This window comes from Ixodes scapularis, unplaced genomic scaffold (genome assembly GCF_016920785.2).
Source record: "Ixodes scapularis isolate PalLabHiFi unplaced genomic scaffold, ASM1692078v2 PGA_scaffold4__175_contigs__length_147842914, whole genome shotgun sequence".
Taxonomy (NCBI): Eukaryota; Metazoa; Arthropoda; class Arachnida; order Ixodida; family Ixodidae; genus Ixodes; species Ixodes scapularis.
The window spans coordinates 6,504,924-6,521,567 of record NW_024609879.1 but is presented as its reverse complement, the minus strand read 5'-3'; the positions used below and the strand labels follow the sequence as shown (position 1 = coordinate 6,521,567).

The following is a 16,644-nucleotide window of genomic DNA, read 5'->3' as shown; positions in this document are numbered from 1 at the left end:
ACTACGCGACCGGCGTCAGCGAACATCGCCTAGATAGGAAGTCGTGGTGCTGAATTTTCAATCCGTCACAACTGGGGCCCAGCGCGGTGAACATATTGCTAGCGATGGCGGTAACGCGTCACAGGTGGCGGCGTTACCGGTAATCCGCTACTTTGTTCGGAAACGAATAAGAGCGTATTTATTTTACTTATTAACGTTATAGGCTAGGTTTCCAGAGAAAGTAAAGCCTCGAAAAGCGTAACCGCGAATTTCTCCGCTAAATTTAGCAAAAACAATTAACGCCACGTGACATGGTCACGTTACCTATGGAAAAATCAGTTTCCCCGCTAGATATTGCGCGAAAACTGACGTCCCCTGACTTCCACACCAATTTAGTTTTACCACCACATTTAGCGGGGTAAATGATGTCACCTGACCTATATACAAATTCAGTTTCCCCGCTAAATTTAGCGGAAAAATTTACGCCCCGTGACATGATGTCACTTGACATATCAGCCCATTATGTTCCTTCGCTCCATTCAGCGGGAAAACTGACACGTGAAAACTGGAGTTAACGCAACTAACTCTAACTAACACAAACTCTAACTCCAACTAACTAACTCACTGCTAACTCCTCCAAACAGTCAGTTTAGCGCCAGTGGGTTAGCACCATGGCGCTAAAGCAGGAACGTTTCACGTAGCAACACATCTGCAGGGCAATTTGCGACACATTTTTCGAGTAACGGGCAACGTAGTTACGTTACTCCTTACGTCTTCTCAAGGTCATTACTCTTAAGTAATAGGAAAGTAGCGATTACGAGGCAACATTCGATTGTCTTCGCCTTACGTGAGCGAGTAGCCTAATTAAACATCGTTGAGTGAACCATCTCTCTGACATACGCGGATGACAACACCGTTCTTTTGTTATTGGGTGGTAGACGTTTTAATACCGCTCCATCCCGTAATGTAAAGATCGGGCAAGATATGGGAATTTTGTTAACAACTCGCCATCCATTGCCAATTCAGGTATCCGCGAACAAATCCAACCTCGCGTACTTAATTGCTTTTCCTCCGTTAGCCGTTTCGGCCGTGAGGATGTGCCAGTCTTCGCTGCACACTTGGACGGGCGGTAACTGCCCCCTGCTCTCCTTCGCGCATTCTCCGCGGGGTGGCGCCCTTCCTCTGCAGTTATGAACAGTCACCGACAAACCCAAGAAACGCGGGGCGTGTATAAGTCCCGTGCATCTCATTATTCCACCGCAGCCAGTGAGACTGTGGCGGAGAATGAATTACGCGGAACGCACGAGGGGGTCCAAGCGCCGTCCCCGGCCATTGTTGAGGTGACGTCCATTCATTCACCGTCAATCGCGTTTCCTTTCGCGTCCTCTAGCAGAATCTCGCCTCAGCGTCGTTTTCATACCGTCCGTCAAGCATCGATTTATGTCAGTTGGAGGCTACTTTGCATTTGGCCGGCGAGGGTCACTGCCCAAGTTTCCGGTAGAATTCGGCTCTGCAGTCGTTGGCGTGCTCAGGGAGTCCGTGCGAAGAAATATGGACACCAACAACAATGCAGCGTTCTGACGTTTCACACTCCAAAGAAAGTGTGTGAATTCACTTTCCTGCACAACACTGAGGCAGCCAATCGCGGCGAACAATAGAGAAATTTCTGCCAATGACGCAGTTCGGTATACTATAGGCCAAAAATAATGCGAGTGGACCAGGGACAATGAGCGATGGAATGGTCATGCGCATCGCCCTTGATTGCTATTGGGTTTGAATGAAATACGAACAGTGACGGAACTTCGAGCGCAACACCGGCTCAGCGTGGAAGCTTGGGTTGTGCCGGGCAATGTTCAAAACCACGTCGGTGGTAGGACGCAGACTCTCGCCCGCGCCCTTCTCTCCACTCCACAATTTTGTCAGATTTCAGAGGACTCCAGGAGGGCACAGCATGTGTCGGCGGCCACACCCTCCAGTGTGCGCATTTCATTCGAACCCCATGGCGACATCGCACTTTTTTTTTTCTAATCGTATTATGAGCTTCATCGTTTGCTGAGATCCTCCTATAGTTCGCCGCGATTGGCTGCCTCAGTATTCTGCAGGAAAGGTGAACTCGCGGATATTTTTAGAGTGCAGAAAGGCGCAGGAAATCAGATCGCGTGACACGGTGTGATGGAGGCCATTAACGAAACGTAGGTCGGCAGCGACACCGGGGTGCATGCTTACCATAACAACGACGGAAGAAAAATTAATAATGGGTTTAGATGGCACAGGGGCCAAGTTTTGCAAAAAACCAACGAGCTAATGGCAGTACGTAAAAAACAAGAAATAATCAAAGGGTTACGCTCCTTGAAAGTTACCCACACGAGCTCTGGAAATACTAGCTTAGAAAGTGAATGAAAGTTAAAAAAAGAAAGTATACATTCGAAAGACACGATTCACTTAGCACTTCAGAGGTCAGACGGTTATTCCTAACCGGCGGCTTGTACAGACGGGTTTTAGATTAGCACAATTAGTTGTCCGGACAATCAATATCCATGGCTAGGTAAATTTCTTATGAAATATTATAAGATACCTATGTAGTTCGTAATGTACACCGTTGTGATTTTGAGAAGGATATTTTTTGGCTCCCCCAGCTCAATAACGGAGAGTAGTCGCCCTTCGAAGTTAAATCTCCTCCAATGAAAGTGGTGTAAAAATAATCATATTCCAAATTGATTGAGTGCCACAAACACGCTTTAGTCACTGACAGCTGACACAATGGGTGACTTCTTATACTCAGGCATGTAGCCTTATGATTTGTTTGTCAACCTTTTTATCGGATAATGTTGCATTCTCATTGGCCACACGCGGAGGGAAAAGTCTTCTACACCAAATGGAAGGAACAAATGATCCCTTTGCAAATATTAAACGCTGCGCGGCCTCGACACGGTGCCAACACCCACTAAACACGCAATTCAAACTAAAATAAACACTTAATGACCCGAACGGCGTGGCGTGTCTCTGAACATAAACAAGCTCTGTTTTGACACTTTGCCCTCCACGCTTTTGCAAGGCGCTGGCTTTCCTAAACCGTACGTTAGAGCATACATCTCACCAACAATCACCAAGTAAAGTCAGAGCAGTGAACAAACGTAGATAAAAGTGGCGCTTAGGTGAACTTCACCGAACGCCGCCTGTGAGAGAGCATCGTCTTGTTGAACGGAAACTCCCCGCCAGAGAACATTCGCACCTCAACCGCTCAACGCAAACCGATTTCAGAAAAAAAAGAAAAGAAACAGAACCGCCGCCACGACCACAACTGAAAGATGCAAAGTGAGCAGCTCGAACCGCCTTTTACAAACGGTTCTCATAAAAAAGCGATAATGCCAAGGAATAAATCGAACTGCACAAGGCCAAGAAACAGAAGGACTCGCTCGCGGTCTGAAGGGGGTTCCTTAGCTACACAACTCCCGCTTCCTCTTTTCTTTCTATCAAATACTTTATTTCTCTCATCGGAAACCTTCAAACCACACGTCGCGAAAAGCAGGGGAGCGATACCGAACCCAGATCCCCTCACTGAGCCCCGGCCGCACAAAGGAAGCCTGCGAATCTCTGAATGGAAACCAATCCGAAACCAAACCGTATGGCTTACGAATGCCCCGCGCTCTCTCGTATTCTCATTTGTGCGTTTTTTTTTTTCCTCTTTGGACTTGTTTTTATTTTGCGTCAGACGCGAGGTTAGGAGTGAATGAACACAATCCTATGCCCGCAGGAACGGCCCAAACAACCGTCGGATCAAAACTAGTAGAGGGGGGGGGGATCCAGGCTGCAACAAAACAGCGATCTACACCCGACGAAATAAATGGATGGAAAGAAGAACGCCAACATCGTAGAAGCTAGACCCCTGCAGCAAAGAGGCGGTACCGCGTCTCTTGTACAATGGCGGCAGAAGAAGCGCCGCACCAAACGTTGATCTCCAAATCGAAGGTTCTTCGTGGCTCTGGCTACGGCTCTGGCTACTTTTGGGGCTCCGGGCCGCCGGATCTCAAGGTGACGAATTGGGCGGGAACGGATTTTTTTCTTCGCCAACTCCACGATCGGAATCTTTCTTCCCGCGTTCTGGAAGGCGCTCACGGATACAAAACGCCGCGCGTGAGAAAAAAAGAGGACGAAGAGGCGAAGGAGGTTTTCCCGATTACGCCCTCTTTGGCCGGCGCGCACGCGCTGCTTTGTTTTTCCCTTTCTGGGTGCGTGGGAACAATAATAACGACCGAGATGGTTCTGAACGATTTTGGACGTAACTGACGGCGGAAGCTGTTAGTTTTGGTGGGGTACTCGTTCACAGAGGGGCGGTCCAGGGAAGATGCATCTAGCTAGTAAATAGAGTTCTTTTATTGCGCTTTACGAGGGGATTATCTAATCACTCCTAACTACATGTCTAAAGTTTACCCGGTAAGAAAACTGCAGAAACGTAAAAATTAGACGTTTTCGCCCCGCAGACGTGGACAAGTACACCTCTATGAAGGCAAACTTTGAGTGAAGTTTTGACCTGAAGTAAACTGTAGGGGCGAGATTTGTAACTTCAAACACGTGGAGAAGGTTAGACGTGTCCCAGTCAATTCAATGCCGTGAGAGTCCTTTTTACCGCGGCAGAGATTACTCCCACCGATCAAAGGAGTTCGCTATTGCCGTACAATGTCGACGCACCTCTTCACCTCTGCGACTGCAGTTTTGATTTGTGAGTGTGGGTGTCGATCTTACGGCTCTCAACGACGCATGAATGTGTATTTAAAGTCCGAAACTGTACATCGTGCCGTTTTCCACAAATCCAGCAAAGGCAAAACATGTCATTTTGATTCTTTTTTCAACTATTATGCGAGGGAATGAACAAAACGGATGAATCGATTCATTAATCAATTAAAGGGTGGCGATTAATCGGGTTAGAGTTTTTAATCGACGCTCAGTACTAGTTTTCTGTCTGACGAAATGTGACGTCATCCTGTCATGTAGGCTGTCTTGTTTAAGGTATTAGAGATATGGTCGCGGAGTAATGCGCACCTTCGGGCTCTACTAGGCCAGTTTTACCGCGCGATATGATCTAAAAAAAGCCCGCTATTTATTCCGCGTAAGTCAATTGCTCCGGAGAACATTACCGGGCGAGCTTAGCCATAAACATGCGCCCCACTGCGATTGAGGCATAACTCGATCGTTTCGCGTGTGCCGACATATGGTCAGCTTTCACTGTCATCTGCATTTCAATATGTCTCAGCGATCCTATAATGTAGTCACCTAACCGGTTTAGACTTCTGCTCGAAATAGGAAGCAGCGCGAATAGTTCGCGCGAAGCGTCCGAGTAATAGAATAATAAAGAAATTCGCTAACGACAAGTCATTGGTGTTAAAAAAAAAAAAAAAAAAAAAAAAAACATTGCTAAAGTTGCAGTCAAACTGTTTGCACATCAGGTACGGTGTTATCTGCACACATCATGAGAGAATGAACGGCGGACGGGCCTGAAGCACGTTCGAAGACATGTTTGCTTCATACGTGGCTTTAAACACGTCGAAAGACAGTCTATTTTTTTAACGATTAACGTGCTTGCCACGCAAGAAAGAACCACGCCACAAACCCTGTCTGCAGAATTTATTCTGTAGGATGCATCAGCAGTTGGACTCCAATGAATCAGAGGAGAGCCACGTGACTGGCGCCTCGCTGCGGCGAGACACCGAAGCACACCTTTCCCGAGCGAACAAGTATGTTTCGGGTCCTCGCCGCTGCAAAAGCTGTGGGTGGACGTCCAGGTTCCCCGAGAAATGGCTCCCTGATGCACTGTGCTACCAGATCCTCGCGCTCCAAATCTGCGACCGAGCACTCAATGGCTCCGTCGTCCAACTGCCAGGCTTTGTAGGGGAGACTACGGTACAACTGGGGACCTTATTAGCAGCGAAAAAAAAACGACGCTTACTTTGTTCTTTTTTTCGTTTTTGGAGTTGCTTCGTCGGCATTTGCTGCCGCCATCTTGGCCGCCGAGGTGTCGGCTTCTCGATGGCTGGCTCGTCAAAGAGCAAATAATGATTGGTATATATAAAGATCGAGCACCGGCCGGTGCTTCGTCATGCTCCCGACTACTCTGGCTGGGGCAGTACATCCCGACGCAAAATGACTCGAGCCAGCTGAAACACGCTGCCTCCGCGCACCGAAACGCGTACGACATAACTTCACCGACATGGCGTCGGGCGAAATTTCGAGCAGGAAGTGCGCCACGAGAAACCGCCCTATGCCTCACGTATTGAATATATACTAAAATACGCTCGAAGTCTTATTTTTGTTTTATACGAGTACAATTTTTTTTTTCTTTTTTTGTAACAGGGGACACGATGGTATTACGCAAAAACTCAGCTTCGATGGAGCAACAGCGAAAAAAGCACTCGCGAGAACCGGAAGCATCGGCACGACTCGGCAGCCGCAATAAATCTCCTAGTTGCTCTTTGATTGGGGTAACGGAGCGCTTCGTTCGCAACGAGCGCGTGCTTGGTCAGCTCGTCGGAGGGACTCGTGAACCCTGGCCCGAAACCAAAGCCCGGGAGGTCTGATGTGAGATTACGACCTTTCAGATCCATTCGTCATGCAAGAGAGAGAAAAAGGGACATACACGCGGGGGCGCAGTGGTGTTTCTGTCGGCAATCCCTGACAGCTCGAACCGCCGGGGATCTGATTTAAATAGACTCTACTTCGAGGGTCGCGGCTCAGCCGCACAATCACCTGCGATATCATTTTATAAGGCCTCCAGATTGTGAAATCGCGTGCGTCCGTTTGTCAGGGTTGTAAAGCTACATTTGGCCGAGAAACGTCAGGTAGATTGTGTATAGCTATACAACTCAATTTCCTCGCTAAATTGTGCGGGAAAATCTATACATTCAATTCCAAAATAATTGGCGCGAAAACGGCACCGCGCTGAGGCAGACCGAGGGGGCCGAGCCCTTCTGGCGTCTCAGCAGGTGCAAAGGGTAGCAAAAACTATCGAATTACATCTCCTTGGGCAGCAGACTGAAAGAAGGTGCTGATGTCTAGATAACGAATGTGAGTTTTAGTGCCTGTACGAACGACCACTGTGCGTTTACGTTGCGTATTCCACACTGCGCGTGCGTGGAAGTCAAACTGCGGTCTTGGATTGGCGCATGGCGACGACGTGCCTGTGCAGCATAGAGCTTTCCCGCTAAGGCAAACGCATAGCGATTGCGTTTGCTCCTATGCGTAATACTAAAACCCTCGAGTGTCCTGGAGAGTTCCACGTAACATACTTCGTACGGCAACTGTTTCACATACACTGACCACGACATTATTTTGTTTTTAAACGAGCAAGGCGTTCATAAAAGTTACAAACATTAAGGTATTTTACCACTTTTTTATTTTCTATTTCTAGTCTTTGAGAGTTAAAAAACGAAGAGCATGGCGAGCACCTCATCGTCACTCCGCGAAACACTTGGCGCCATGTGCCGGTACAAACGCCTAAAAACGAACCACGTAAACATCATAATCCAGCCCTCTGCTTCTATAATAGCCACTCAATATTGTGGAGGTATTTTTTTCGTTTGAAATAATTTTATTATTTTTTGGTCCGCCAATATGCCAAATTTAGGGTGACCGGGTTTTGTCTAGCTGCACTGCTGCAGCAATGTCGCCTGCCTCCAAAGCCCCATTTTTTTCTATGGGAGAAAATGCATTGATCGATTATATGGTTATGTAAAGTGGAGGCCTTGATAGTAATCTCGAAATATTTTTGTTTATATAAGCTTAATATATAATATAATACCGGGGAATCTGCCGAGAACAGTAGCGAGCTATAATCCACGGATCCATACATCCCAAGATTGCACCTCCCAAGGAAAAGAAACTATTCCCCAGTTGTACCTATTATTTGACGCTTTGGTTTGTACACGCTGCGCATACTTGGGAAGTTTTGGGAGGTGTTAAAGTTGTTTACATTACTTTCTTTTAATCCTGGCTAAGTAGTATATCTTCCTTAAAAGAAAAAAATCTTAAATTAAAGCGCCAATTTAGTAAAGAACGCCGTAAAAATTGTTTGAATTGAGTTTGATTGATAAACAGTCGTTCGATTGCACGACAAAATGCAGTTGACCATCACTTCTAAACAAACGAAAGCGACTTCTCCCACTGCCGCCAAACAAATGATGGAGATAAAATAAAAATCAAGTTGTCATAATGCGCCGATGTTAAAAAAAGGTGCGGTTTAACATCTCATAACATAAGTCCACAGAATACGGATGTCAAAAATACAGAAAGGTATTTTTCAGGGGGACATAGACACCACAAAGTACAGACGATTGAAAAACGGGCATCTGGCGGCCGCCATGTTTCTCCTCGTGTGAGCAAGCGCGTGCAAATGCAGACCTGCCAAAGCTATCTTCACGCGCTAGCTGCACGTGCTTGCACGCATGAAGCAGCAGTCGGGACGCCATGCTTCCAAACGTCTACACACATTTTCAACGCTTATCATCGAAGCCAAAATGCCAAATCAATAGACGATGGAAGCACGTGCGGCATCTCATATTCCGCAGAAGAGAGCTCCGAGTGCGTTCCACAGGCAGGTAGACAAAGATGGCAGCCAACAGTTGGCGATTATTGGAGTGGTCTATAGGTCCCTAACATGCCATCGGAAGTTCTCGCAAACGAAGGCTCGAGCGATTCCCTCATGATGGCACAATCACTGACGCCACACAATGGCAAGTGCTTAGGAGTTGTCAGGTTCAAATGGCGCGACATATGGCGGAAGCTAGAAGAATGACGTCTAGAAAGCAATCTTGTCTTCAAGGTCTCCCAAACGATGACCTAAACGACCAAAGAGGAGGAGTCTCCTATTTTCAGCGTCAAAAACAAAAGTTTATCGCGTAAGCAATTACGCCTTGTCCGCTTTAAAAATCTCACTTCGTCCAGTGTCTTTCTAACCAAGCTGATCTAGCCTTCGACCTTAAGCTGGACCACTGCGTAGGCTGCCCGAGACCTTAACCAATTATGGGCTGTAACAACATGTTGCGTCATTGCCTTCCTGAACTAAAATAACGAATTTGCTGTCCATAATCCGTCACGTGACTTAGAGGAAGACCTCTCGCAACCAACCAAGCGGAGAGAACGAACCATGTTATATTACCCGAGGTTGATGGTTCGGTACAGCTACGAAAAAACGTCAGCGTCTTCGCTGCGCACCATAGTGGACCACGAAGAACGCTACAAAACCATTCCAGGCAATAATACTCTACGCAGGTTGCACGTGCGCAACGGGTGGGACGCAGCGTGAGGCAAAGTGAACGACCACGTGAACCTCTTCCGAGTGGACCAATACTATTGAATTTCTTACTTATTTGCATCGCATAAAGTGTTTTCATTCCAACGCACAAAAAGGTGCCTGCTACCCGTTAACCGCTTTCTATTATTTCTGTTTAAGGATATTTCACTAATATGGAATTCGTTATTTGGTTACTTTGTGCCAAGTACTCAGTTTTCACGTTGTTTTGCAACTAGAAAATTTTTTCGTCGTTTTAATGTTGGCTAGGTCCACGGATAACCATTTATCACATTTGAGGATCATATGCGTATAAGGGTTTTTACAAAATAAACCCAATCTTAGTATGAGAATTGAGCCGTTCGCGTTGGTCCAGCTCGGCCGACGCGGGACACAGAGTCACTCGAGACGCGGTCACGTGGGGACGCGCCGCATATTGCGGTCACTTCCGGTCATTACCGGCGGCGGCCGTTGATGAGGCAAGGTCAACGCGTCCAAGGACGACGCAACGCCGTCGACCAGTCGCGCCCGTCTCCAGACTATCCCATTGTTGTCGGGAGAGCACGGCGGACGACACGAGATGGTTGATACGGGTAGAGGCCTACCAGGAAGCTCCCGAGATGGGCGTGAGCTTTCGGGGCAATTCTTCGTCGATTAGGGTGCGTGGTGATGCGTGAAATATCGTCGACTAACACGGGGAGCGGTCCGATCCGGTAAGAAACCCTTTTCGAAAACCCCGCAAAGCAACATTGGCGGTCGTTGTTTCACGGGCACAAACTCAAGATATTGGATCCGAGTCCGCGCCGCTTGCTGACGCAGCCCAAAATATGGCGGGCGCGGATAAATGGTGCAACATTTTGAAAGCGCGAATATTCATCGCGCTGCCCGCTGCATTTAGCACATTCAGGACCCTGGACACACAAAGCCATATATGGTTTACAAACGGTTTCATATTTAAAAGGACGGCTACCGAATTCGGAAGGTAAGTTTGAAAAGAAGCAAGAACGACACGCACAAACACACACCAAGTCTCCTTTTTGAGACCTCGTGTGTGTGTATGCATGTTTGATTTTTGCTTCCTGCAGTCTCGGGGTTGTGTCATGTGGGGAATTTTATTAAGCGGTTTAGTGTCCCGTCTTTGAGTGTTTTTGATGATTTGGCTTCTTTGAACCGTGACCTTACTGATGTGCTGTAGTGTGCCTAAATGACTAGTAACTTTTGGAATCACGTTTTTTTTTACTTTTTCTTCTATCGCCCATGTATACGACACCACTTGACAACCTCACGATTGTGCAGGAGCACCCACAAACAAAGAGTTGATATTATTACTATTATTGGAGTTCGACTTGTATGGTAGGCATTGCGAAAATGCCTACCATCTTCACATGCATTCCTGTCGCTTAGGGTTCTGATTTTCTCGTTCTTTATGAACCTCTGTTGTCATGCTTTGTTGAAACGAAAATAAATCTCAGAAGCACTTGAAAAACTTCAGACTCGCCGCGACAAAACGAGAACGCCGAAACTTTTGTGTGCTTGCTATTTTCACTTCTCCGCCGATCTAATTTTCGTTCTTTCTCTGGTACCCAAGGCAGTAGAGGGGCCTAGAGCGATAAGCTGGCACTACGTTCACTTCGCTGCCGCCATGTTGTACAGTTTTGACCACTAGACACGGGACCGTACCAAATCCTGAGGCTTTTACGCAAAACTGAGCATCACTCTAAAAAAAGAGATATAAAACTATTTTTTAAATATTGTTAGCCCCAGAGATCAGTGTCTATTCACGATAAAAACCCAAAATACAGCACCGCGGCTGACGACATCTAGCGGAGCAATTGCGAAGCTGCCCGATTTCTTGTCGTAAAAGCACATTTTGGACCTAAACATAACCTATCTTGTCGGTACTGTCATTAAAGATAAAGGAGGTATTATTTACGCGCGGTACTTCATTAATATTTAGACATAAACCTATAAGGTCACCTGATTAGTGGTCAAAATGTGAAACATGGCGGCAGTAAATTGGGGGTCACTTTCAGGTGCCAGTTTGTTGCTCTAGGGCCCTCTACCTCGTTGCTGGGACAGCTGATGTAAGCGCGCACGATATCCCGCGTTCTGTTCCACGTTTTACTCGCTGTAGTGGCTGTCCTACTGAAGCGGACACTTTTAAATGTGGAAACTTTTTGGGCCGATAAAGAATCTTCATGATCACATATCGGACGCCAAACAACAAAATTGCTCCTCGTTAAAAATTACGAATAACACCTGACTTCAATATTCAGATAAAAAAAAAAAGATGAAATGAACCAACGAAAATAGAAAATTATCTCTACCGCGCAAAGACGTGAGGAGCTGGGGACGACAAATGTAAATGACATTTGAAAATATTACTTCCGAGAGATACCAAGCTGCGTAAAGCCTAGGATATTATGCAGCTTGTAACTGCATAATATCGTATGCTTACCTAGTTAAAACGAAAGTTTAACTAGTTAAGCAAACCCAGAACCTAGTTGCGGATGCGGATAAAAATAGATCAAATTTGGCGGATTGCAAATCGGATGCGGATCAGATGCTGATATCCGCGGGTCCGGAGCTGGATTACTACCGAGGCTGCCCACAAACGTCCGCGACCACAGAGTACAGAGCGAATAAATGAGTGATACACCATGAAGTGCATAACCCAATGTTTTGCAGGAGTAAAGTACTCTCGTACAGAAAAAGAGTCAATAGAGGATGCAATTGTTCTTTACGCCAAGAAAAACCTGATTCTCACCAAAAGATCGCTTTGGAGCCCTCTATCTCGCCAAAAATGCCTGTAGAAAAAATAAAAAATGAAGGGGCATCAATCGTCTTGGAAAATCGTGTTTTTTTTGGCCGGGAAAGAGCGAAACATGTCCTTTGGGCAAAGAAAACCCAAAAACGTACAATCCTAAAGAAAGTAGAGCCACCTCCACAAATAAAACGTGGCGGGTGCGCGCGTTCTTTTTTTTTTCTCCAGATTTGGTTAGTTGGTGATAAGTAGGTGGTTTGAAGCACGCAGTTGGGGTCGAGTTTAAAACTGAAAGGTGCTTATGAAACATTGTGATAGTATCCGAGTGATGAGTACTTGGCTGCGTATTTGTGCTAAACGAGCTGAACATACAAATATCATCCATCCATACAAATGAGAAAAATAAGAAAATGCGTATTCAACCGCTGGACTGTGTAACGAGATTGCTCTTCCTCTTCGATTAGCTATTTTTCTTCTTCATTTGTTTCTGTATTACATAATAGTATTTTTCCTCTTCGACTAGCTTATGCTTCCTCCTCGATTTTCTCATTATTAGAAGTACCGTCGCCTCCAAGGAACGTTTTTCTATCTATTGGATGGGAATGATGAACTAACGCACTCGTTTTTTTCTCTTCCATGGCCATGGCCTCCAACACCTCGGTACGGTAGCATAACCTCGCAGGCAAACTGATTTTTGTGGCGCCCCAAGATGGTGACATGATGAAGGTTGGCATTGCACGTTGAGCGCCCACCTTTCCTCTTCCAGTTTTTTTACTCTTTTGCTTAAATAAAATGACATCCTTTTATTAGTTTGTCCTTTCTTAATTTTCGTGTTTATGAAATACGCGTCTGCTTGGTGGGGATGTTACGAAGAAAAGAAACATATTTTATTTCTTTTTTTTTTTAATTTCTGTGGCTCATGCCTGCAGAATGTCGCAGACTCCCAGGAGTATCTCAGAATTGCGATCATTTTTCCAGCGACGCGAAATGTCGCTAAAAGGATGATCGATTATAAGGTATAATACAAATACGATGAAATGACTTTCCCCGCATCTTGACTCGAAGAGTTCTTGCACAACGATAGTCAAACGGCTGACAATGTACCGTCCGACACTTTTTATTTTGAATTCACGCAAGATTTATTGATGTTACATAAATCCGCGAATTGCGAGTTGAATCCGGTTCCGAATTGTGTGGATGCGGTTCCGACGCAGATATAAAGTATGCGGATGCGGATCGGATACTCAAACTGTTATCCGCGCAGGGCTCTAGTAATCGGTCGGAGACGCGACTTGGGGGTAGTTTAGATAATGATTTGACATATTTTAGTTGAGCAAACCTGCAGACTGGCTGACTTTGCCATGGTGAGGTGTAACCTTGCTGTAGAAAAGAGCATGTATCCGGTTAAAGCGTTTTGAGAAGAAATCACGCGTTCTCAAGGCTGACAGTTTTATTTTATCATGGAAGAGAGCGCAAAATAGTCGTTGGGGATCACTTTGCCATTTTCCCCTTTGGGGGAAGGTTCATACTCAATTACCCGGTATTTTTATTTAAAAGGTGCTTTGGCTTTTAGAAGCTCAGAACCTAGGATTATATAAAATGCTACTACAGGTTATCGATTGCAGAAGAAAAGCTGCACAAAACCAAAAACAGCATGCACTAATTGACTGCACGCAACGCGATGTAGTGTGCAGTCATTAACTGCACGCTCTTCAGTCTTGTGCTGTTTTACCTCTCAGTATTATGTTAAATGTTATGTCAGCCTCATGTAAATAATATTCTGCTTGTGTCGTTCACTTTTTATTTCCAAGTCTCATTTGTTCAAAATGGCAAAATTTCATCAGCTGGCCTGTATCTTTGTTATTTCTATTGTGCCATCTTGTATAATGTACAAAAAGAACAAACAAAAATACTTCAAATTAAGCTATTATGGCAAAAGAGAATTTTGCGTTATATTTGTAATATTCATCATATGGACTAGATAAAATGTTCTAAGAATAGCAGAGTTTACATAGAACCACTGTACAAGTATCATTTCGTCCATTCTAATCGGTTTGATCTTTATTAACTGAATATGTCACGAAGAACATAAACGTACGGATCACACTCACAAGAAAATAAAAATACTTGAGTTTATATTTTCTTGACACTGTGTAGAATGTGTTAGTTCCCTGAGCATGTTGACTCTGAAGACTCTAGGGAGGGAAGTTTGTGGTACTGTGTATTCAAAGCGCTTGTTAATATACATTGAAAGTGTTTGCTTTTAAGTTTTCGTGGTGTCTGTTATTATGAATTAAAAGTGCTTGCTAATTTGTATACAACGCTCTTGCCAATGGATTAGGACCCCAGACCCAGGAAATCTGTCTACTAATGTATTTATGTCTAAAAATTATCTTGTGTTTTAGGAAAAAACATAAACGAATCAATATATAATAAACGCTTGTCGCGCGCATGGCTTCAAAGTTGTATATGCCTCGCGCAGAGCTCCAGCAAGAAACCAAATACTGCGGTCTCCCTATATAGGTGTCGATACTCTGCACGAACTAGTTCTCACAAAATGTGCACGTCAGAAACAAATAATTGAGACTTCTGAAACGTGTAGATTCTTATGATATAATAAAAGAAAACGTACCATAAATGCCATGTTGAATAATTTACCTCAACGTATAAAGAGTTATATCGATAACGCGCCAAGGGAATTCACTTTTTTTTCTATGGTTGGTAAGATGAAAACGAATATCGTTGATACTGATTGTATGCGATATCGATGACATGGTCGTGAAATAACAAACTATGGCATTCTGAATAGACACCTGCATTTTATCCTCGTTTCACCTTGAAATAATTAACCAAATGACTTGGCAGTGACAAAAGGAAAAAGGAACGGTTGCTGAAAAGCCACGGGTGCACATTATTTTTTTTATGATAGATATTGCTGTAGGCCCTCGAAACCAGGGGCTCGCCTGAAATTTTTCTTGCCATATCGCGCACGACTGTTCTTTTGAAAGATTCGTTTCCATGAGCATGGCACGCAACAGAAGCATGCACGGTTCAAACCAAAATATATATTTAAAAAAAAAAAAACATATAGGTGATTTGGCCCCGAGACTTCTATCTGTTGGCACCGAATTTAAATTTTCGTGAGTACCCTGAGGGAAAGGCAAAAAAAGCTTCCATGTACACTGTTCGCTCCAAATTGTGCCTCGCAACATCGTGTATTCTACCTTGCCTGACGTGTGCTTTGACTGAATAAATAAGTACAAACTTGGCTAAGTTCTTAACAATCAAAATATTCTACCAAGGAAGGATAAACGACATGGCTCGTTGCACTTTTCTCAACCCCCGGATAAATGTCACGGGACTAAGCGGCTAGGAGCAGTGCTCTTCGTGAAACGTGTCTGACGTCTGAAAATGTATTGGCATGAAACTCACAAGTCTGTTGCGTTGAAAATGAACAATTTTTTAAGACGGGCCGTAGCGGATGTGCGCATTCAGCCAGTATATGTATTAAAATCTTAGCGGCTGCATCGAGCTTCTCAGGGCTCGCATACTAGGATCAAATTACAATCGTTAAAATATCTCTCTGACACACAAATATCAACTGCTGCTGGGTGCGGCTGTACATACCCTGCCGAGCACGCGCGATTGTGCAGTGAAAGCATCGTTTATGAGTACCGTGTTCGTGCTTGCAGCTTTCATTTTCCTCGCACTCGGAATGAGACGGAGTCTAGCCACCGAGAAGAAAACCTCCTAACTCACCGGTTCCTCGGAAGTGCCTCATCCTCCGCCACTGCTCCCATTTCACCGCACACAGAACGGTCCCACGGAAGCCCAAGCAACGGAGCGCCCCCTGCACGTGCTAGGAGGCGTAGCCGAACCACTGGGCGAGCTCGAGGAAATGGCTCTCCTCTTCCCCGGACACCCTGGCCGCCTCCAGACTCTGCAAGAGCACCTCGCCGGCCCGCGAAGAACAGTGTCCCCCTCCACTCATGCTGCTCGAGTCCGGACTCGGGCTCAAACCCGGCTCGGGGGTCGACTCCGTGGACGGCCGGAGGTTCTCCAGAGCCGCGTCTCCGAGGACTTCTTGCAGCCGCGTGATGTACTCGACGGCCGACCTCAAGGTCTCGACCTTGCTGAGCTTCTTGGAAGCCACGGGCCAGTCCGGGAGATGCGACCTCAGCGACGCGAACCCCATGTTCACCAGGTGCACGCGCTTGCGCTCGCGTTCGTTGCGGCGGGCCACGGCCACGGAGTAGGGTTGACCCGGGGTCGGGGACGGAGTCTGGAGTTTTCGGGGTGGTGCTTTGCACCGGTGGATCAGGGCTCCTGGAGGAGACGACGCCATTCGTGCCGACACCGAGGAGTGCTGGGACGCGAGTGACTGAGTTTCGGGCGTTGGGAGCACGAGGGGTCCCGTCATTGGAGAGGGAGAGTACGGGGAAGGGGAGCCGGGAGAGGACAATGTTCTCTCTCCCTCTGGGGGAGGGGGCCTTCCCGTTCTCCCATCCGTGAATGGGACGAGGGAGGAGGAAAGTCCGCTCGCCCGTGGAGACGCCTGGGGGTTGTAGGCTGCGCCGGTCGCGGCGTCAGTTGTAGCTTGGGCGGCGTGGGATGGGTGCCT

General features: G+C 46.1%; 1 protein-coding gene across 1 annotated transcript; it reads right to left on the bottom strand.

The window, feature by feature from the left end:
- Positions 1-15,882: 15,882 nt before the first annotated feature.
- LOC121837661 (achaete-scute homolog 2-like) lies at positions 15,883-16,368 on the bottom strand. Its single transcript, XM_042293369.1, has one exon. The coding sequence runs from the start codon at positions 16,366-16,368 to the stop codon at positions 15,883-15,885; it is 486 nt and encodes a 161-aa protein (XP_042149303.1).
- Positions 16,369-16,644: the final 276 nt, after the last annotated feature.

Excerpts from the sequence above, each read along its gene's own strand:
- LOC121837661 (XM_042293369.1), bottom strand. The coding sequence starts at position 16,368 with ATGGCGTCGTCTCCTCCAGGAGCCCTGATCCACCGGTGCAAAGCACCA.